The sequence below is a fragment of the Sciurus carolinensis genome, chromosome 2 (assembly GCF_902686445.1).
Source record: "Sciurus carolinensis chromosome 2, mSciCar1.2, whole genome shotgun sequence".
Taxonomy (NCBI): domain Eukaryota; kingdom Metazoa; phylum Chordata; class Mammalia; order Rodentia; family Sciuridae; genus Sciurus; species Sciurus carolinensis.
In genome coordinates this window covers 78838881-78861150 of record NC_062214.1, presented here as the reverse complement: position 1 = coordinate 78861150, position 22270 = coordinate 78838881, and the positions used below count along the sequence as shown (strand labels likewise).

Genomic DNA, 22270 nt, shown 5'->3' with positions numbered 1-22270 from the left:
CCTGTGAACTAAGGGTGCGTCTATCTGAGGTGCTTCTTAGTGATGCGTCCTGTACTGTGATCTGCCTATCTGTGATCTGCAACCTAAAGATGTGTTCCCAGTTCTCCGCTCTGCGATCTGCCTTCCGCCGCTGCCCCTACTCGCTGCTTCTATCTGCTTGCCGCTTTTTCTTCTTCCTTTCTGCTAATGGTTTCTCTGCTTCTTTCTGCTAGCTGCTGCTCTTACTGTGGTGCCTTACTTTCGCTCCTTACTATGGCGCCCCCGCCCACCGCCCGCTTATATTCCCTCCAGGAGGCGGAGGGCGGGGCCAGTTGCTATCAGGCGAGGAGTCAGCTGCCCATCACCGCAAGGGTCAAAACGAGCAGGTGCGCTTAGGAACACTTGTGTGCCGTGGACTTAACTGAATACGGCCAGTGACAAATCACCTGAGTGTGCTTATGTCAATTAACCTCCCCACCGCAGATGTGATCAGGCACCGTTCTGGCTGGCACAGCCCCCAACACTTTCCACTTTCACATCATGGCTGATTCGGGTCTCTCTCACACATGCTGATGGGTTCCCCCCCACAAACTCTCTTTTCCACAGTGTCTGGCATGTGGTAGACACTCAAAATATTTGTGAAAGGGAGGAGAACACTTAAAGAATTCTATTTTTTAAATTACTGTACAATAAAATTGACTTTTAAAATGTATAATTCTATGAATTTTAACATGTATAGATTTGTGTAACCACCACCACCATCAGGACACAGGAAAGATCTGTCACCCAAAACAACTTCCCCTACCATTCCCCCATAGGGCAGCTCCTCCACTCATAGCCCGACAACCACTTACCTTCTTTCTATAACTATCGTTCAGTGTCTTCAAGAATGTTGTTTAAATGGAATCATACAGTATGTACGAGGCCTTTAGAGATTGGTTTCTTTGGTTAGCATAATACCATCGAGATTCATCCAGGTCGCTGAGGGTATTAGTAGTGCGTCCCTTTGTATGCCAAGCAGTATTTTATCCTCTGGATGTTGAAGCACGTTTAGGCTGTTTCCAGTTCGGGGCAATTATGAATAGAGCTGTTATACACATCACATGTAGGATGAGTGTGAGCAAAGTTTTCATTTCTTCAGATAAATACTCAGTAGTGTGATTGTTGGGTTATGTGGTAAGTATGAGTTTAGCATCAAAAGAACCTGTCAAACTGTTCTCTGGAGTAGCAGTATTGTGGGGGTCCTCTCTGCCACGTCCTGCGTGGAGGAGAGAGGGTTAACTGCCAGAGGAGGATGCTGGCGGTTTTTCTTTTACCCCAAAACTCATCTACTCAATAAACACACAAGAGCCAATACTCTTTTTATATGAGAGGGGGCGTGACGGGTCTGGCCATACCAACTCTGGTCTCTTACAACAACAACTCACCCAACTATTTTTTATTTATAGCATACAGGTAAAGCGGGCCAGGATGAGGAGGAGCTTCTTCTGTGATGGACAGGATAGGGTGGAGTTAGGGGAACCATTCTCTTAGGGGGAAAATTCCAGAAGGAGACAGGGAACCACTCCCACGTACACCACATACTTCCCTGCAGTTCCTAGAAGCCAGGCCTCTGTGTCCCATGGCTCAACCTAGTCTGATTCTGCTAAATAAGGATGGCTTCCCACACAGTACCATTTCACAATCTCAGCAAGGTGCAAGCAAGGCAGTTGTTCAGTATCCTTATCTGCCTTGATATTGACAGCATTTGTTTTTATTTTAGCCATCCTAGTAGATATATCATCCTGGTTTTCCTCTGTATTTCTCTAATGACTAGTCGTTTTGAACATCATTTTATGTGCTTTCTTGTCTTTTGTATATCCTCTTTGGTGAAATGTTTACTGCCTTTGCTCATTTTAAAAATTGGATTGTGGTGTTCTTACTGATGAGTTAAAAAACTTTATTGAGGCATAATTTGACATACCATAAAATTCACCCATTTTTATAGTGTAAAATTTAATGAGTTTTAGTACATTTACCACCACAATCCAGTTTTAGAACATCTCCCTTATCACCAGGAAGATCCCTCACACCCTTTTATTCTTACTGTTTAGTTTGAATATATGATTTGCCATATTTTCCAAATGAAGGTCATGTTGCTAACAGAATGAGAATGGGGCCTGAGAGGTGGACCCAGATTCTTACAAACATGTTCTGGGGCCCATAAATTGTCTCCTTTTGTTTGTTGTAAATGTGGATAGCAACCCCTTCCAGAAGAAATAAAGGTGACTCACCATTTGCTGAACCACGAAGAGAGAACCAGTGAGAGAGGTTAACCTCCCTCCTGTGTTTACATCAGGGAAGACTTAAGATGCCCTATCATGCCTGGTGGGTGGCCGGAGAGGCCAAGGGACCCCAGGGACCTACCTGGTCACTGCACATTCCTGGGACACCCAGGACTGCATATGGTAGTGGGAGAATAGGGGAATCTACAAGAGGGCAGAGTGGGAATCCAGGTGCCCTCTTGGATGGCTCCAACCTCATTTTTTCTTTCTTTCCTTTTGTTATACTGCTTATTAAGGAACATTTCAAACATGTTCTAAACTAGAGAATAGTATAACCAACTTCCAGATTCCATCACCCTCAACCCAACGCCAGTATTGTTTCAACTGACTCCAACCTACCCATCCCCCTCCTAAATTACACACACACATAACAATATCACACCTAAATTATTTAACAATTACTTAAGAACGTCAAATTCCGGAGGCTCGTTTTGAGGGTGCGCTAGAGCTTCTTTATAGAGGCGACCTTCTAGCCTAGCGGTCCCCAGTCCCCTGCGGTAGCTGCACACGCCCCGGAAGCCAGGACAGAGCTTGGTCCCCCTCCTCCCTGGCAGCTGACAGTGCCTGCTTCTATCTGGTAGGGCGTCGAGCGGTCGGTGGGGTTGCTCGGGGCCGGGAGGAGACCGCACGGCTCAGGGACTGGGCACCCTGAGCCCTCTCCCCACCGCGCGAGCCCACCTCCGGCCTTCGCCCCGCCCCGCGCGGGGTTCGCGACGCTCCTCTCCGGGTGGTTCGCGCACTCCTGAGCCCCACCGCAGCCCAGCGGGAAGAGGGGAAGAGTCCCGCGCGTCCCCGCGCCCGCACGGCTCTGAGCCTGCTGTCTGCACCCGGAGCTGCGCGGGAAGACCTCAGTGTCCACGTCGACCGCAACTGCTCCCGACCCTTCGCGTCCACCCGCCCCGTCTGCGCGGTCCGGGGGAACCAGGGAGCTGACCCGCCATGGGCACCCGCCGGCTCTCGCCGCCACCGCTGCTGCTACTGCTGCTGCTGCTGCTGCTTCCAGGTACGGGAGCGGCGTGCGGGGTCCCGAGGGAGGGCGGCCCCAGGAGCGCTTCGCCGGGCAGTGGGGCTGGAGGGGCGGGTACCCAGGGTGGGGACGCCCTAGCCGGGGACCTGCGGGCGAGTCGGTGGCGGGGGTGCCTTCTTCTCTTTCGGCTCCCTGAGAGGCGTGGGGAGGTGCGGGGAGCGCTCCGAAGCCGGCCCTACAGTCTCCGCGCAGGAGTTACGGATTCGAGTCCCTGGCTCCCTGAGGGCTGGACTAGCGGCCTTCGGTTCCAGCGTCAGCATCCCGTCCATTGCCTCGTTTTACCACTAGTTGGGAAACGGTGGCCAGACCTCTCTGGACTTCTCCAAGGCCACCTGGGGGAGGCGAGAGTCGTTTCGGAACTGGGGCTGAATCTGGCACGTTAGCCAATAGTCGGTGGTCCTGGTCGCGTCACCTCGAGACCCTCAACCCAAGAGCACGCCTTCCCGCCGGGCTCTAGAGGAGCCTGCCGAGACGAAGCCGACCCTGACTCCCTCCAGGAGGCTGGGACTCTGCAAGGCTACAAGGCGGCCCTTGGGCGCCAGCCCATAGGCTCCTGGGGTGTAGTGGCTGTGCTCCATAGAGCTGTTACTGCCCCTCGGTGCGGAGGCCTCCACTAGTCAATGCACCTCACAAGCTCAACGGAGCTCCTGCATGGGGCACCTCCTTTTGTTGGGGTGTATGGAGGCCAGACAAAATCCCATTTCAGGGCCTGAAGAATTTGGGTCAGACTTCTTCAAGGATTCCCCTCCCTTCTCCCCAGGTGGCCCCCAGATCTGTAAGTGGGCTGCAGCAGACAGCTGACCCAAGATGCCTCATCTATGCTGGGGTGTGGCTTATGAACAAAAGGGATTGCCCAGGGCTTCAGAGAGATAAGGGATTTCTATCAGGATGTGAAGACAGCATGGACAGGAACAGGGTGTCCCACTCTGAGATCATGGGAGCCAGGTGGGTGCCTTGGCTTCCAAGAAGGCTGTGGCCAAACCTCTGCACGATCCTGAATGGGATAAGAGGGACTCCCAGATCTGGGTTGCGGTCTCCTAGGCTGGGAAGCAGGACCCCTGGGTCTGGGTGACCCTTGGTCTCCCTGCCCCTGGGGCTGGACTGGTAATCTTTCCAGCATGGAATCGGTGAGTGACTGTACCACATGCCTGCCCTGTAGTAACAATAAAGGTAAGGATATCTTATAGTTCTTGAGTTTTTACCACATGCCACTGAGCTAAGCATTTCACTCCTCACAACCCTTTGATGTGGATATATTTATAACCTTTATTTTGACAGATTAAAAAAAACTGAGGTTCAAAGGGGTTAAGCCACTAGGCTAAGCTCACACAGCTCACAGTGGTTTGTTAGGATTTGCACCAGTTCTGTTCAGAGCCCAGGCTTATGACCACTGAATTGTGTGACATGGTGGAATCCTGTCTCTTTTTGGCTTCAGTTTCCCAGTCTCTCATTGGAGGGAGCAAGACTAGCCTGGAAATCTGGGGTCCACAGAGTACCCCACAAGTGGAAGGGAGGTTGTTGGTGGGTGATGTCCCTGGTGGGAGAGATAAGTAGTGATTTCCCCAGGGACCGACAGGGCTGTTTCCCTCAGTGACCAGAACCTCTGAGGCTGAGCATCGCCTGTTTGAGCGCCTGTTTGAAGATTACAACGAGATCATCCGGCCTGTGGCCAATGTGTCTGACCCGGTCATCATCCAGTTTGAAGTGTCCATGTCTCAGCTGGTGAAGGTGGTGAGTGCTGGAGCCACAATCTGTGGCCATGGGGGTACAGGGCTTCTGGAGGAGCCTTTCCCAGAATGAACCTTGTTTTTGTCATTTATGTCTACTTTAATCTCCTTTTCAAGGATGAAGTAAACCAGATCATGGAGACCAACCTGTGGCTCAAGCAAGTAAGTGACTGGGCTTAGTGCACTGCTGCCCCCTAGTGGTATCTGCTTTATTTGCTGTTTGTGGCCGGAAAAGTACCCCACAGACTGAGCTTCACTCTTGGGTCACATGCACACGCACTGTTCTGACATTCACCTGGAAGGACTACAGGGTCTGGCCCCTCAAGTCACAGATGGACAGTCTGCAGCCTAGAGAGAGAGTCTTCTTCAGAGTCATACTACCAAATGAGATAGACCTGGCCCCCAATTCTTGGGGGTATCTGAGACTACATCCTTCCCTTCTTGGCAAAAACTCATCCTTAAGTCAGAATCAGATTCTCTTGCATTATTACTAGGGTAGGAGTAGGGACTCTGTATTTTTTGTTCTGATGGAGGGCAATGGAATTAGCTTCCACATATCTTCCCCAGGGAGGCTTTGTCCAGACCTGCTGAGAGACATAATGGTCCATTGACCTGATGGTAACCCTTCTGCCAGCTCAGCCAGCTGAGCATCCTGCTCATGCAGACTTCATCCCCAGGAGGCTGACAGTAGACACAGTGCCTCCACTTTACACTCCATGACACACTGCCTCTGTGACCACAGCATCACCTCTCCTCTAGTGCTCTGCTCCCAACCCTTCCTGGCCTCTGTGTGATCATGGCTCCCTCCTCAAGAACCTTTTAGAGTTGGGAGAGCATCTTTTTATGGGAACTTGGTTGGGGACTTGTCTGAAAAAGAGCCCCTGGAGAGTGATTTCAAGGAATAGAAACAGCAGGAGCTTAATGCATGGACCTAGATCTGGTGGTGGAAGTCCGGGACCTGGCATTGGAAATAACCAGAGAAAACATTAATTAATGGTCCCTATTTGATTGATGAGGGGCTGGGATCACCCACAGTCGTGGAGAGGTGGCTCTCCTACAGCAGGAGGCACCTTGCAGACTGCGCCCAGTGCTATCTTCCTTGCTTTACATACCCAGGAACTGGACTCAAATGGTCTGTAGCATGCAGGGATCTGCGGCAGAGGTGGGGAGTCACCAAGATATGGTGTCAAGGGCAGCAAGTCAAGCTGGTCTTTCTGCTGTCTGTTCCTTCCTCCCTTACCCCCAGATCTGGAATGACTACAAGCTGAAGTGGAACCCCTCAGACTATGATGGGGTGGAATTCATGCGTGTCCCTGCACAGAAGATCTGGAAGCCAGACATTGTACTGTATAACAAGTAAGATACCAGGGGACACACGCCATCTCAGGGTTGCAGCCAGGGTTCTGGGTTCTCAGCCCACTGTGCTAACCACCTGGCTTTCCTCAGGTCTTTTCCAAGATGGCTTTGTTCATTCTGTAAGGATTTGCTGAGCATCTACTATGTACTAGGTAATACAGATGCCAGTGTGCTGAGTGGTTCCAAAGCAGGCGAAGCAGGCGACGTGCTCATAGAGGATGTTACCGGGAAACGCTTCTGCTAAGAGATTGCATTGAAATTGGTTTCAAAGGTCACCTAGCATCTGGAGAAGGAGCTAGAACAGGGGAGAGCACAAGGAGGCAGAAGAATATGTACCCTCACTTGCTGTATTGTGGGACAAAATATTGGAAGGGTCAGGGGAACAGCCCTGGTGGGGGAGCCAGGGATGTCAGGGATGGCCTTGAATGTGGCATCTGTTAGCAACTCTGTGCAAATAGGAATAGAAGCAAGTGTCTCCCTCCTTCTTCTCTGAAAGAGAAGGAGGGTGTAGGAGAAGCTGGCTGAGCCTGAGTTGAGTCCTCCCAGGATTCCAACTTGCAGACAACACAGCTAAAGGGAGTTTTTTTTTTTTTTTTTTTTTTTTTTGCAGTACTGGGGATCGAACTCAGGGCCTTGTGCTTGTGAGGCAAGCACTCTACCAGCTAAGCTATCTCCCCAGCCCCTAAAGGGAGCTTTTTAAAATACAGGTGTCTACACTTAAAATACTTTCTTCTTTGTTCCTCACTGTCTTTTCTAAGGTTAATATGTTTTATAATATACTATTTTGCAACCATAGGTATGTGTGTATGTATAGTTATATTACCCAAACAATTTCTGTGCCCATCCCACAGAAACAGAATTGGTTGGGCATAGGGTGGGCCCACCAACTGTGCTGGGGGCTGTGAAGGCCAGCCTGCTTTGGGGATCACTGATACAGCCTATCCCCAACATTTCACAGGTGAGGAATGGGACCCATAGTAGAAGATGACTTCATTCAGGAGATGTGTGGCAAAGCCAGGCCTGAGGTGGTTTCAGCAGTCTTCTGTGGCTTTGGGAGGCTGATCCTGTGATCTGGAGTCTCAGCCGGGCATATTCTTTGCCTGTCCTCAAACCTCTTGTCCACTCTCCCCAGCAGCAAATCTGCCAGCAGGCAGTTTTCCACTGCACAAGTGTCCCCTCCAAGTCACCTCCCACTGGTGAGAGTCTCTGAGCCTTGAAGAATGGATCAGTGCCTCCCGCCACACACACACACACAGGCAGAGTAGAGTTCCCAGGTGCAAAGTGTGGTGAGCTCTGTCCGCCACAGAGGCCCAGCCAATCTGGATGGCTGCATCCCAGTTATGTCTGAGGATGAGTATAGGCCTGGGGAGGGAAGTGGTGGTTCCTGCCAACCAGGGAAGCTACTCTCAGGCCATTCCCCCCCAGGTGGACATGTGGAGTCTCCTCTGGACCCAGAGCACACATCTTCCTGCCACTTTCAGGAAGCCCTCCTTTTTTTCTCTTTCAAAAGTTTTTCCTCTTTCTGATTCTGCCAATGTGATGCCTCTAAAGCCCATTTCTCCTACCTAAACCCACATAAAACTGATCCCTTCCTCATTTTAACTCTGTTTATTAAGTAAACATAAATTTTAACCACTATTTTACCATACATACTAATTTGTTTTCCAGAGATTGGAAAACATTTTTTTTCACCTGCAGTATGATAATGTTTTAACTGTTGAAGCCATGGGTGCTGGGACTGGGGATGTATCTCAGTGGGAGAGTGAGTGAACACTTATATGTACAGGACCCTGAGTTCAAACCCCAGTACCAAAAAACAAAAACAAAATAACAGGCAAACAAAACACCATTTTTAAAGTAAAACATTTCATAGAGTCAGTGTAACCCAATTTAATGAATTAAAGCATTCTGTGTTTAGGTTTTTAGTCTATATTAGTATATACTGATATGTTTTACTATTAGTATTAGTACTATTGGTTTTACAGTTAGGATCAGGACTGGGGAAGCTCTGGGTTTTTTTTATTTTTTATTTTTTATTTTTATTTTTTTGCTAAATCCCACCTTCTTGGTCCCCAGCAGAAACAAAAGAATATCTTTAGCCATTTTGGAGACAGTCTTTCTTATATATTGCATAAAACAGAGCATTTACAAATCTTTCTTCCATGCAACTTGTATGTGTAAAACTGTTCTTAAAGAACTAGTGTGCCCAACTGGTTTGCAGTTTTTTCTTCCACTACAAGCTATCATAGAAATCTCATGGTCCGGAGGCTCTTAGGGAACTGGGCAGAGTGTAGAGAATTCTTGCTAAGCTAGAACTGAGAACAGAGGCAAAAATGTTAGCTTTACATTTTGGGTTTTATGGCTGTTTCTTTGCTGGCAATCTAGGATGAACAGCTGGAGTACTGTAGGATGCGTGATTTTAACAATGAGAGATGTGGCCAAACACTTCAAATTGAATATCAAGATGTGCAAATATCATAAGGAATCTCCTTGGAATCTGCAGCTGAAAATAATATTGTGAAAAAATCATCTAATTCAACGTCTCTTTTACTTAGAACTTACATTTCTCAGAATTGACCCTCTATTGAGGGTTTCTCTTCCTCTGAATACAATAGAAACACAGAAACACCATTTTTTTCTTCTTATGTCAGAATTTCTCCTATGATGTTTTGTTTATTCTAAAGTTCATTCTCTAATAGAATCATTAAAGTACTCATGGATACAACATACCCTTAGTTCTTGCCAGTTCATAAGAGAATACTTTTTAGAGAATACTTTTAGGTTGCTTGACTGGATCAAAAATCCTCGGCTTCTATTTCCCTTTCATGAAAACCTTATAATTTTTTACTTCATTGTCTTCTGATATGAAGTGTTGCTTTCAAAAACTGATGTCTTTGTCATTTTCTTTTCCTTGTTAAATAGGGTGACTTGTGAGAGAGGTAGAGGGACACTATACATAAATATGATAGGACCACACATGTAAGTTAGGGCTGTCCAGGGCAAATGGGCAAATTCAGTGGATGGTCAACCACAGGAGTGTTTCCTTTGTCTTTGTTTATTTTTAGTTTGAGATGGGGTCTTACTGTGTTGCCCAAATGGTCTCAAACTTACGAGCTCAAGTGATGCTCCTGCTTCTGCCTAGGACTTTGGGGATACCCCCCCACTTCATCCTTAAAGTCTAGTTGTTGTGGGGCACAGTGGTACACACCTCTAATCCCAGCTGCTCAAGAGGCTGAGGTGGGAGGATCGAAAGTTCAAGACCAGCTTGGACAACTTAGGGAGATCCTGTCTCAAAATAAAATCTAAAAAGGGCTGGGGGGTGCTGGGGTTGTAGCTCAGTGACAGAGTGCTTGCCTTGCAGTGTGAGGCACTGGGTTAGATTTTCAGCAGTGTATGGAAATAAATAAATAAAAACATAAAGTTCTATTGACAATTTAAAAAATATTTTTAAAAAAGGGCTGAGGATGTAGTTCAGTAGTAGAGCACCTGAATTCACCAATACCAAAAAAAAAAGGGGGGGGGGCATAGGAAGCCCTTTTTTTCCAAGAAATTTTTAAAAATAGTTTTTAAGATTTGTTCTATTCCATTGATTTGGTTTCCTCTGCCAGAACACATATGCACATGTATACATTCTCTCTCTCACACATGCTATGTGTGTGTGTGTGTGTGTGTGTGTGTGTGTGTGTGTGTGTATGAACTTTTCTGCCAAACCCCCTCCCTATTATGCTCTCTTAAATTTGTTTCCTTGGTTTCTGCTTGATTTAAACAAAATTTTTCTCCTGTCTTCTATTTCCATTATGTTTTTCATGGTGTCTGTTCTTGTTTTTTTCTAGTTTAGTCTTTATTTATAAGGTGATTTTTTTTTGTCCTTCCTTTTCCCTAATTCTTTCCCAAGCTCTATCAGTTCTTTATTCACTGTCTTGTCATTAGCCAAATTATCTCTTTTCTATTTCTGATTTATGCTCTTCTTTCACAGTTTCTAAAGATTTTTCAGTTTCCCTTAGTTTAGTTGGTAATATCAGACTACTATCAGTTTCATCTGCTTTGTGGCTGTTTGGCTTGGGTCCTCCTTAGTCACTTACCTTGAAGTGAGAAAATCTGTGCTCAGAATAGCCACCTCCAGGGTCTGAGAGCTGCTGCCTCTGGACACCAGCTTCTCTACTTCCTGAATCTTCTGTCTCCTCATTCTACTTTCTCCCCATTCACTTTGATCCTACTTTTTCTCTGAGTTGGCCTCTGAGTTTGGAGGCTCATTTCTGAGATTTTCTCAAGCCCTGCCAGCCCTAATTTCTCTACAGACCCTAAGTGGATTCCCATGGTCTTTGTGGCTCTTACCCACAAATTAGAACCTGTGGAACCCTCTGTTTTAATGTCCCTTTGCTGAGGGTTCAACACAGAGTAGGGTCCTCTTCTTTGTGGGGCAGACACTTCTTGGAGATTTCTTTTCTCTTCTCCCAGGCACTTCCTCCCAGCAGCTAACCCCATGTGGGCCCCGTGGTTCATGCGGTGGTCTGACCCCACACCCTCGTATTCTCAGGTTCGTGGGATACCATGAAACCCATCTGCTGACAGTGTGGTCCACAGGTTTGTTCCTTTACTATCCTAATTGTCCGATTTTTTGAGGGAATTTGGATAGATTGTAAAAGCCTCTACCATCTTGGTCTTTCTCCTACTTGTGCCTCACTTATATCCTTAATCTTCCCCTGTATTGAGGGACACCTCAGCTCATCATTTACATCACACTGCCTCTTTGTTTTTCAACCAACTCACATGGTTTGGCAGTTAAGTCAGCTCAGACCCTACTGCTATCTCTTGCTGCCAGCTGTCTCACTTTTGGGCTCTGCCAGTGAGCTCTTCATTTATTTTTTTGGTCATTCATTCAGTCAACCAATATTTACCAGGTGCCCTCTGTATAGCTGGTGCTATGCCAGACTCCAGTCCCCAGCTGGGTCCTTATCTTCTCCATTTCTCAGTGGTAAAGATATGACAGTTGATACTGCCTCAGGCAGCCAACAGGCCTTCTGTCCTGGGCACACACAGCCAGGGGTTTCTTTAGGCAGAAACCACAGTGGCCAGAATCCCCAGAAACAAGCAAAAATGAGTACTGGCAACCAGGGCAAGCATATCTCTGCTGTTTGTTCTTTGGTGACTCTTTGCTTAAGAATCCAAGTTCTGAATGACCAAGGCTCTGCCCCCAAACTGATGGACTTTGAGCAAATCATTCTTGTTCTCTGACCCTCAGTTTCCTCTTCAGTAAAACGAAAGGATTGGATTACAGCTGGGGTCAGCCAACTCTGTGAAGTCCAGAGTAAAATATGCTACATTTTGTGGGTCATAGAGCTTCTGTCACAGCTATTCAACTTTGCCTTTTAGCTCAAAAATGACTGTAGACATTAAACAACAAACAGGAGTAGCTTTGTTCCAACAGAATGTACTTGTGGACATAGGTGACAGGCCTGTGGGCCAGAGTTTGCCAACTCCTGGACTAGACTCCAGGCTCTGCACGTCCCTTACTTCCCTGAAATGTTATGGATCCAGGAGGCCTCTGTTTTTCTGGGGGTCTTTCTAGTCTTCTGCTTAGCCCAGCCTCAGAGGTTCCTTGGGTACTAACATGGGCTAAGGCCATCTGGAGGCTGTGTGTACTCCACCCCCACCCCACCTCCAACCCTCTCCCTTCTGCCTGCAGCCAGGAGTTGGAAGAGTTAAAGGGAGCTAAGAACGTCTAAACCCAGCAGGGCAAACCAGCCAGCTGGAGTGAAAGTGGGAAGGGCTTTGGCGTTGAGTTTTAGTGCAGTAATTGTCTTGCTCAACCAAGGGATGTGCACTGGAACATTCCCATTAGTTTTCACAGGTGCTTCTCCAGGAACAGCCAACAAGGCCAGAATGTTTAGATTCCATAATTGCCTCACAGCTCTTCATGTACCAGGTAAGGTGGTATGAAAGACAAGAATGCCTTCAAATGCTGAATGCTAAGAATAGGGCTGATCTAAGGAAATGTAAGAGCCTTGAGTGGGCAGGGACATGGTGAGGCCCCCCTAGCCTTGCTGTCAGATGACTTCATCTGGCTGTTGCAATGGAACGCTAATGCAAGACTCTACAGGGTATTCAGCTTATCTATCATCAGATCTCCTGCTGAAGAAACCAGCTTATAAATTCCAACAAGATGATTCTAAGAAAGAATGTGTATCTCTGTGCAAAAAAAATAAATAAATAAAGGAGGGTGCACATAGCTTAAAGAAATGAAGAAAATCATGAAGAGCAAGTGGGGGCAATAGGGAAAGAAAGGGCAAAGGACTCTGTTATGCTGAATGTGGAAGACAAGGAATCAGAAGACATGACCATCTACCGTGAAGTGATGTTGGGAGGAATGGGCAGCGTGGTGAATGGTAGGATCAGGATCGGGAGGTAGGTTCTGGAGATAAAACCATCTAACAAGGTTCAGTTTATGGGCGTGGGCTCCCACGGTGTCTGTGCAGCCCCTTCCGGCCCACCATCTGGTTTCACATACACCCTAGGCACCCAGTGGAGACTAAATGAGAGACTAACAAGGTCCAGACCTCAGGGACAGCAGGTAGCAAATATCCCCATAGAGTGCTTGAATATCTGCCTCCAGGTCAATGACTTTCATCTCATTTTTTTAAATTAAATAGGGATGGGAATCTCTTTCTGGCATTTGGGAATGTCTCCATAACCATCTAGTTGGGAGTTGTATGTTATGGAATGAACTGGTGATATGCCCAAGGGTCAATGAATATGACAGACTGTGTGTTGGGAGGAGTCTGGGACTCAGTTTATCCACTAGTAAATGGGACAGTGAACTGGGTGACCTCTCATGGCATTCTCAACTTTCACATTCCAGTTTTACAAATCACTACTTGCCATTTACCTGCTGGCAGCATGAAAAACTGGGGCGGGATGACCCTGGGGTAGTGACCCAGTGTCACCATGCTCCTCTTTGTCTTTGCAGTGCTGTTGGGGATTTCCAGGTAGATGACAAGACCAAAGCCTTACTCAAGCACACAGGTGAAGTGACTTGGATACCTCCAGCCATCTTCAAGAGCTCCTGCAAAATCGATGTGACTTACTTCCCATTTGATTACCAAAATTGCACTATGAAGTTCGGTTCCTGGTCCTACGACAAGGCGAAAATCGACCTGGTCCTGATTGGCTCCTCCATGAACCTCAAGGACTACTGGGAGAGTGGCGAGTGGGCCATCATCAAAGCCCCAGGTTACAAACACGACATCAAGTACAACTGCTGCGAGGAGATCTACCCAGACATCACCTACTCTCTGTACATCCGGCGCCTGCCCTTGTTCTACACCATCAACCTCATCATCCCCTGCCTCCTCATCTCCTTCCTCACCGTGCTCGTCTTCTACCTGCCCTCAGACTGCGGTGAGAAGGTCACGCTCTGCATCTCTGTTCTCCTCTCCCTGACTGTGTTTCTACTGGTGATCACTGAGACCATCCCGTCCACCTCTCTGGTCATCCCCCTAATCGGGGAGTACCTCCTGTTCACCATGATTTTCGTCACCCTGTCCATTGTCATCACAGTCTTTGTGCTCAACGTGCACTACAGAACCCCGACCACGCACACGATGCCCACGTGGGTGAAGACGGTGTTCTTGAACTTGCTCCCTAGGGTCATGTTCATGACCAGACCTGCCAGCAGCGAAGAAAACGCTCAGAAGCCAAGGCCCTTCTACAGTGCCGAGCTCTCAAATCTGAATTGTTTCAGCCGCACAGAATCCAAGGGCTGCAAGGAAGGCTACCCCTGCCAGGACGGGATGTGTGGTTACTGCCATCACCGCAGGATCAAAATCTCAAATTTCAGCGCCAACCTCACAAGAAGCTCCAGTTCTGAATCTGTCGATGCTGTGTTGTCCCTTTCTGCTCTGTCACCAGAGATCAAAGAAGCGATTCAAAGTGTCAAGTATATTGCAGAAAATATGAAAGCACAGAATGAAGCCAAGGAGGTAAGGGTCTGGTTGCTATTATCATCCATTCAGTCAGTAAATGCATGTTCCTCGTGTGGCAAGGCATCAAGTGGGGGTTAAGAAATTAGACTCTGGGGTCAGCAGCCTGTGTTCAGGACAGTTACACATCCTCGGATGTGTGAGTTACCTCACCTCCCTGAGCCTCTTTTCTCTCATGTGAAATGTGGTAATAAAACATGTGAAGATATAGTCCCCTGAAGTTAGTTAGCGACAGGGCTGCCACAGTTTGGGCCACTAGGACATCTGATTCTGGGAGTGGATTAGGAGATAGCCTGGAAAAGGTCACAAGGCCAGATTCTGTCCAGTTAGTATGGACCAGCTGTATTTTTATTTTTACTTTCTGTGTTTTCTCACTGAGGTGTAAGTTACACGGAGTAAAGTGCCTGCTCTGTAACTGTCCAGCTCAATGACTTTTTATGTCTATACCTGTGTAAGCATGATCCAAGCAAAGTTTCGGAACATTCCCAATGCCCCCTTAAGTTCTGCCATGACCCTTCCCAGGCATCTTCCTCCCTCAGTGACCAACCCTGCTTTTTTTTTTTTTTTTAGTTGTTGATGGACCTTTATTTATTTTTATTTATTTATATTTGGTGCTGAGAATCAAACCCAGTGCCTCACACGTTAGGCTAGGGCTCTACCACTGAGATACAACCCCAGACCCTGACTTTATTTACTTTTACCTATTCATGGATTTCATGTCCATGGAATTGCATCCTGTCTGATGTCTTTCATTCAATATATCTTTGAGCTTTATCCTTGTTGCTGTTTCTTTATTGGTGTCTAATATTCCTCAATATGACCATATTACCTTGCTTATTTTACAATTTTTGGACATTTGGTTATTTCCAGTTTGAACAAAGCTGCTATAACCATTCTTATCTATGTCTTTTGGTAAAAATAGGCACTTATACCTCTGGGATATACATCTAGGATTGGATTTGCTAGATCTTTGGAGAGATGTATTTTTAACTTTAGTGGATATTGCAAAATTTGCAGAGTTTGAACCATCCAACACCCCCAGCAATCTGAGAGTGCCAGGTGCTTCACCTCCTCTCTGATATATGCCAAGTGGTATCTCATTGCTGTTCAAATTAGTATTTCCTGGCTAAGCAATTACTAGGGCTCTTTATTCATATACTTCTTGGTCATTTGGGTATCTTCTTTTGTGAAATATCTATTCATGTTTTTTTAAAAATTGGGGGAACTTAGTTCTATTTTCTCTAAAAATCTTCTACCAGAACTACTGTTAATAATAGGTAAATTTTAATGAAATAATATCATGTGTCTGGCTATTCAGTGACCCTTTCTATGCCCCCAAGATTGCCAGGATCATGCTCATCGATTTTATAAGTGTCTTTGCTTTTAAACTAATTGGCTCTGCCTTGTTTATTAGCAAAGAGCTAATTACAAGATAATTTCAGCTCCTGATGCACTGTGGGTAATTAATGTTGGTCAGGAATGCCTGGAGCCCTTTGGCCAGCTCAGTGGCATCCCAAAGCAGATGAGACCGGAGGGAGAGCCACAGCTGCCCTCATCTCCTCCCCAGCCATCTGAGCTACCTGGAGCAGTCTCAGGACTGATTTGAACACTGCAAAATCTCCAGCTGATCCCAGTAAATAAGCCAAAAATGTAGGCACTGTTTTAAATTTGGTTGAAACTGTTGCTGGACATTAAATAAATGATCAGTGGAAATCTCCTACTTGTCCAACACTGATAACTTTTGAGGACCTTCTCTACCTTTTTCTTACCCACTTTTCAAATAGTCATTTAAGTTAGCAATGATTTTACTAAAGGTTGAGATCTCAGTACCCATACTCTAGCCTTTTCAGGCTAAGATGACCTTTTTTTCCCAAAAATTATTTCCTAGGCATTATGCAAGCTCTGAGAGTTTTTATTTACAGTTCTCCATAGATAGTCTAATTTCCTCATTCTTTGGCTCAAACTTGGCAGGTGTTAACTGTCCCTGGCTCCTGGGAGCCTAGACTGTATCCTAGGCTGTTTTTCCAGAGCTGTCTCTAGAAGCTGCTGCAAGCCTGGGAATGATCATCCTTAGTGTTAAATAAAAATTTGTAGGAGGTCATGGATTTTGCCTGGGCACCTGCACAGATCCAAAGAACCAAGTCAATATTGAATTTAATCACAGTTACTGAGCTTTGGTTGGTTGCAGAAGGCCCTGTGGCCAATTAACTAGTAAAGCTGTAACCGATAGTTGTTTGAGTAGGCTATAGCCAATTAAGTTGTTTTCTATGCTTCACATCTGTTTCCCTATACATGCTGTTGGATCACATTTTTTTTAAAATAGTATTTATTTTTTAAATGTTTGGACCACAGTTTTGATTGACATTTTCAGAACCTGCTCTGGTTCTGGGAGCTGCCCAGTTGTAGTTTTGTTGTTTTGCTCAGATAAACTCTACTAGCTTTAATTGGGTGTCAACAACTCCACCTGCCCCCTTACTGAAATTGAACCCAGAGGTGCTCTACCACTGAACTACATCCCAGCTTTTAATTTTGAGACAGGGGCTCACTAAGCTGCCCATACTGGCCTTGAGCTTGCGATCTTCCTGCCTCTGCCTGAGTCGCTAGGATAAATCCTGCCCCACTTCAACCTGCTGAAATTTTCCTCTTTTAAAACTGGATACTCTCACAGAGAATTAGTAGAAATGGGTTACCAAGTTAGAAGACTAGAACTCACCTGTGGAAATATTGTTTGTTGACAGAAGTTTTGGTGGCTGATTACACCCTGGCTGTCCATTGTACATGCTGCTTTAGAGATCTTGAAGGGGCACAGATCAAATCAGCCATGATCTTTTAAGCTTATTATTTGGAAGCAACTTGTTTTATTTGGTTGATGTTTTCATTCATTCCAATCAGAGCATGACCCATGAGCAATAATTAAGTTGCATTGTAATTAATGTTTTATCAGGGTTATGTTTTTGTCTTATTCCAGTGTCCTCCGTTTACCTGTTTTCTTTTTTGCCTCAGTTCTTGCAGTGCATGGGAAAGTTTGATGTTTCTGTATAGAATACATGAATCCATGTGTTATTCTATTTTTATTCTTCTGGTACCTTTTACTGCCTTAAACCCATACTCAAATTCTCTTTCCCTATCAATCAGTCTCTTACGATCTTCAGTATCTGTATCTTTCCTGCCACCCACTCACCTTTCCTCTGGTCTTCCTCATGCCCTGCAGCCACACTGGGTGTTACTAGAACCTTAATTCAGGATTTTGATGAATGTACTTCTTTCATTTTTGCCATAAAGTTATTTAAGTCTGCAGTGAACTTTACTAAATTTACCCTTCACATATATCCGATGGTGTACCCTGGATTTCACTTCTTAGCAACATGCTTTCTCGAGTGTTTATGGGTAAACCTTCTAAGGCCTGGAAGGCTTAATTTATTGTGACTTCTGTGTGTGGGTTTGTGTGCATTCATTTTAGCCTGCAATAATCCCGTGAGTTTTATACTATTATTATTCCCATATTACAGATATATAAATTGAGGTACATGGCAACTACAAGACTTTTTCCAGGTCATCAAGTTCAGGGTGCTGTTAGTTTGTTAGTTGAACACAAAGTAATAGTGTTGAAGTTCTTTTCCTTAAATAACTGTATGTATATAGTTAATATATATGTATATATATATGTGTGTGTATATATATAATACATATTTTATATCTATCTATCTGGCTTCATAGTCATTTAGCCTCAGTGTCACTTTTTAGGACAGTTTTTATTTGTCCTAGAGCTGTGCCTTTGTAATCAATTCTGCCTTGCAGCTATTAGAATTTTCTATTTGTAGAGAAATCTGCTGACATCAAACACAATGCATCTAGTAGGTATGGGTCTCACTTTATCAGTCTGGCATTCTTAGGAGCATTTTTATTCTGTTGTTCTGGAACATACAAGTTGTGGTTTCTGTAGACTCCCTCCCACCCCTTCCTGTTCTTTCCTGGGCCCGGTGCTGTACCCACCTGAACACATCTGCATCCTGTTTCCTCATCTTAGTTTTTCTCATACCCACTTCTCAGCTCTTCCTTCCTTCCTGTCACCCTCAGGATGGTTCCCCACTTTCCTGGGCTGTATCTCCCCTGCCAGTTAGCTTGTCTCCTGAGTTCTTCATCACAACTTTTCTGTTTTCATACCTATTATTTTTCGTGCCTTCTTCTGTCAAACTGCTTGTTTCTATTCATGTTTCTGTGTTCTTTTATCATGTTTAAGTCCTTGGCCCATCTGATGTGTTCATTTTCTTCCAGATAGCTAAATCTGTCTTTTGGGCCTGTAAATGCCCTTCTTCCCGGGAGTGATGGTCATCCTTGGTGAACTGTTTGAGGGAAGAGTCAAAAAGCAGGCTGCACAAGACTGAGGATACCTGGCCACAAACTAGGGAAATTTCCCTTTGCGGGTGTTGCCTCTCCTCCAGGTAACCTTGTTCCTAAAGGAATATCTGACCATGCTCCTGCCTGGCTCTGATCTCTTCCAGTCCTTGATGTGGGAGGAGAGGAAGAGAGCTTCAGCTACTGCAGTCAGCAGGCACGGTTCTGTGGTCTGCTCTTTCCATCAGCCAGACTCTGCTGGCCTGACACATTACCCTCAAGCCTGCATCTCTGGACTGGGAGTAGCAACGAGGTGGCACTCCAAAGCTCCCCAGCTTCTCCTTCCATGGAGAACCCTTCCTGACTCACCTGCACCCAGCCTCTGTGCCCACTCCCTGGGCCACCACTTCCCCATTTTGGTTTCTGAGTCTTTAAAGTCTGTTTTTAGGCCATCTCCAGGGCTGAGCTGGGCAAGAGAGCCAGGAGCTCATCTACCTATGACTCATCATTTAGTCCCAAAGTTTCTAGAGAATGGCCAATATCATTCTGCTTTAAAGGCTTTAAGAGTTAGATTTAAAATTCATGTTCCCAACTCTTTTTGTAGCACAATTTGTATCCACGTATAACACCAACATCCAATCTTTCTTCACTGGGCTGAACCACTTGAACTATTGTCAGACAGAGATTTGTATGCAGATAATGGTCATTTTTTCAAAGCAACACTAACATCAATAGGTACCATTCATTAAGGACTCTGTGCTGAAACAACCCTCTGCAGTAGGTATTGTTCTTATTCCCATTTTATAGATAAGGAAGTTGAGACCAAGGGAGGAGATGTAATTTACCCAGATTCTCACAACTAGAAAGGAGCAGAGCTGGTATTATAATCAAAATCTGTTTCCAAATCTTTACTTTCCCACCCGCCTGCCTCCAGACCCTTAGGAGGCTTAGCCTATAGCATGTGGGTAAAAATCAGAGCCCATGGTGAATCTGAAGCACTTACAAACCAGTCTTAGGAATTCAAATAAAGCAACTTGTGGCAAACAGGGCATTATAATTCAAACTTTACCGATGACTTCTCTCTCTCTCTCTCTCTTTTTTTAGTTGTACTAGTATTTTATTAGTTCCCTCTATGTCCTTTGTCCCCACCTTTTTTATTTTTTAATTTTTATTTTTACAGACTGCATTTTGATTCACTGTACACAAATGGGGTACAACTTATCATTTCTGTGGTTGTACACAATGTAGATTCACACCATTCACGTAATCATACATAACACAGAGTAATAATGTCTGTCTCAGTCTATCTTTCCTTCCCTCACCCCCTCCCATCTCATTTCCAATGACTTCTTAATGTCACTGAGAGGACACATTTACCCAAGCTCATGATGGTGACATAAAATCCACATCTTCCAGTCCCATTTCAGGGCACTTAATTAAATTACAAAATTACATGCTGCCTCTTTATTATGTGATTATTGCTTCAAAATCAGTTGATTCATGGGTTCTCTCCTCAATTCAATTATGGTTCCTTTGTTTTCCTAGGAGTTTAATTACCATACAATTCTCTTTCCTATTTCAAGCTTCAGTTGAAGCTGTATTATGTACAATTAGTCTTACTTACTCTTTCTCCCATTTTTTTAAACTTCACTGTCAGCGGTTATTTCAACCTGCATAGGACAAGATGAACCTCAAACAATACTGTATGGCATTCCATTATATTTTGGCCTTAAACCTGAAGATGACATTTGGTCTGTGGGTATTTTGCAGGGGAGTGGTGGAAAAGAAAGCGACGACAGACTTGCCTAATGTGCTTTTTCACATTTGGAATACATGTTAAATTACTATCTAAAACTGGAAAAAGAGTACTTTGAAATAATAACAAATGATGCTGGATTATATTAGCCACTCTAACAAAGGCCCAAAATAGAGCCATAAATAACTGGTTTTACTAACTTAACAAAACTGAAATTCAATTTAGAAAAAAATGCGTTAGGTATACCTAGAAATTTCTCATTTGAAACAGAGCTGATGATAAATATTTCATACCTATTTCTCTACTGCAAGAAGCAAAACTTGAGGATGGTAGATTTCCTCAGACCACATCAATAAGAGTTCTTGCATATTGGATATAGAATGGCTTCTTATACTGTAACATATTATTAAATATTAAAAATGTATTCATTTGGGGGCTGGGGATGTGGTTCAGTGGTAGAGCACCTACCTGGCATGTGCAAGACTCTGGGGTCAAGACCCAGCACCTCCACACGTACATATTCACTTTGCTTTTCCCCTTATGCTTTCTCTTTCATGGCTTTTATTTTTTGTTTTTCAGATTCAAGATGACTGGAAATATGTCGCCATGGTGATTGACCGCATTTTTCTATGGGTTTTCATCCTGGTGTGCATTTTAGGGACAGCAGGATTGTTTCTGCAACCCCTGATGGCCAGGGATGATGCGTAAGCACTGACCTGTGTTTGCCTGAGGCTTACCTGTGCGTGTGCTGAGGGAGGGAGGGGTCTGTTTCTTAATAGTAACACATTTTCTGTTACCATGCTACCAGTTCTGTTTGTGGCATTTCAAGGTTTACTTATTATCTTGATTTTTGGCAAAAAAAAAAAAAAAAAAAAAAAAAATCATGCAAAAACCCCAAGAATACTTACATGGATAAATAAATGAATATTTAGCCTTTTTGACAAGATAAAGAAATGTCAAAGTATAATTATTCTAGCTGGGCATGGTGGGGCATACCTGTAATCCTAGTGACTCAGGAGGCTGAGGCAAGAGAATCACAAATTTGAGGCCAGCCTCAACAACTTAGGCCTTAAGCAAACTTAGCAAGACCCTGTCTCAAAATAAAAAAAAAAGGGCTGGGCATGTGGCTCAGTGGTAAAACATCCCTGGGTTAAATACCCAGTACCAAAAAGAAAAGAAAAAAATATACAATTCTTCCACAGTGATTAAGTAGTGTGTCATGCTATGGAACATGTCAAAGCTTTTTTTTTTTTTTTTTTTTCTCCTTTTTACTAGTTGAAACCTAACTGGACAGAAAAACTTCCTGTTCAGAAACATAAAAATCTTATTTAGTATCACTACAAATTTACTGATTTTTTTTGAACTGGGGATTGAACTCAGGGGCACTGGAACACTGAGCCACAATCCCCAGTCCTATTATGTATTTTTTTTAGAGATAGGGTCTCACTGAGTTGCTTAGCACCTCACTATTGCTTTGAACTCACAATCCTCCTGTCTCAGGTTCCTGAGCTGCTGGTATTACTGGTGTGTACCACTGTGCCTGGTTCGATGTTATTCAGCCCATAATCTCCCTGAAGTTTTAGACTATTTCGTGAGTACCCCACTACTACCATTTCTTATGTGCATTTCTTATTTTTTACTGTCTTTCAAGAGTCTAAGGGGCATACTTCCATTTCAGTTATTTATCTTGTGTAACTTCAAATTATCCCATAAGAAATTATACCCAGTCACATATTCATTGCTAATTAAGTCTTAGTCTTCAGGCTGCTATAATCAAATACCATAAA

General features: G+C 44.7%; 1 protein-coding gene across 1 annotated transcript; it reads left to right on the top strand.

The window, feature by feature from the left end:
* The first annotated feature begins 3242 nt into the window (after positions 1-3242).
* On the top strand, positions 3243-21296 carry Chrna3 (cholinergic receptor nicotinic alpha 3 subunit). The gene is made up of 6 exons (XM_047540172.1): positions 3243-3306; positions 4922-5061; positions 5175-5219; positions 6304-6413; positions 13381-14392; positions 21063-21296. The coding sequence occupies exons 1-6, from the start codon at positions 3243-3245 to the stop codon at positions 21189-21191; spliced, it is 1500 nt and encodes a 499-aa protein (XP_047396128.1). The 3' UTR covers positions 21192-21296.
* Positions 21297-22270: the final 974 nt, after the last annotated feature.

Bases quoted from the DNA above. Each gene is read 5' to 3' on its own strand.
- Chrna3 (XM_047540172.1), top strand. From the start codon at position 3,243: ATGGGCACCCGCCGGCTCTCGCCGCCACCGCTGCTGCTACTGCTGCTG. The intron at 5,220-6,303 runs GTAAGTGACTGG...CCTTACCCCCAG, and splicing joins CCAACCTGTGGCTCAAGCAA to ATCTGGAATGACTACAAGCT. The intron at 6,414-13,380 runs GTAAGATACCAG...TTGTCTTTGCAG, and splicing joins GACATTGTACTGTATAACAA to TGCTGTTGGGGATTTCCAGG.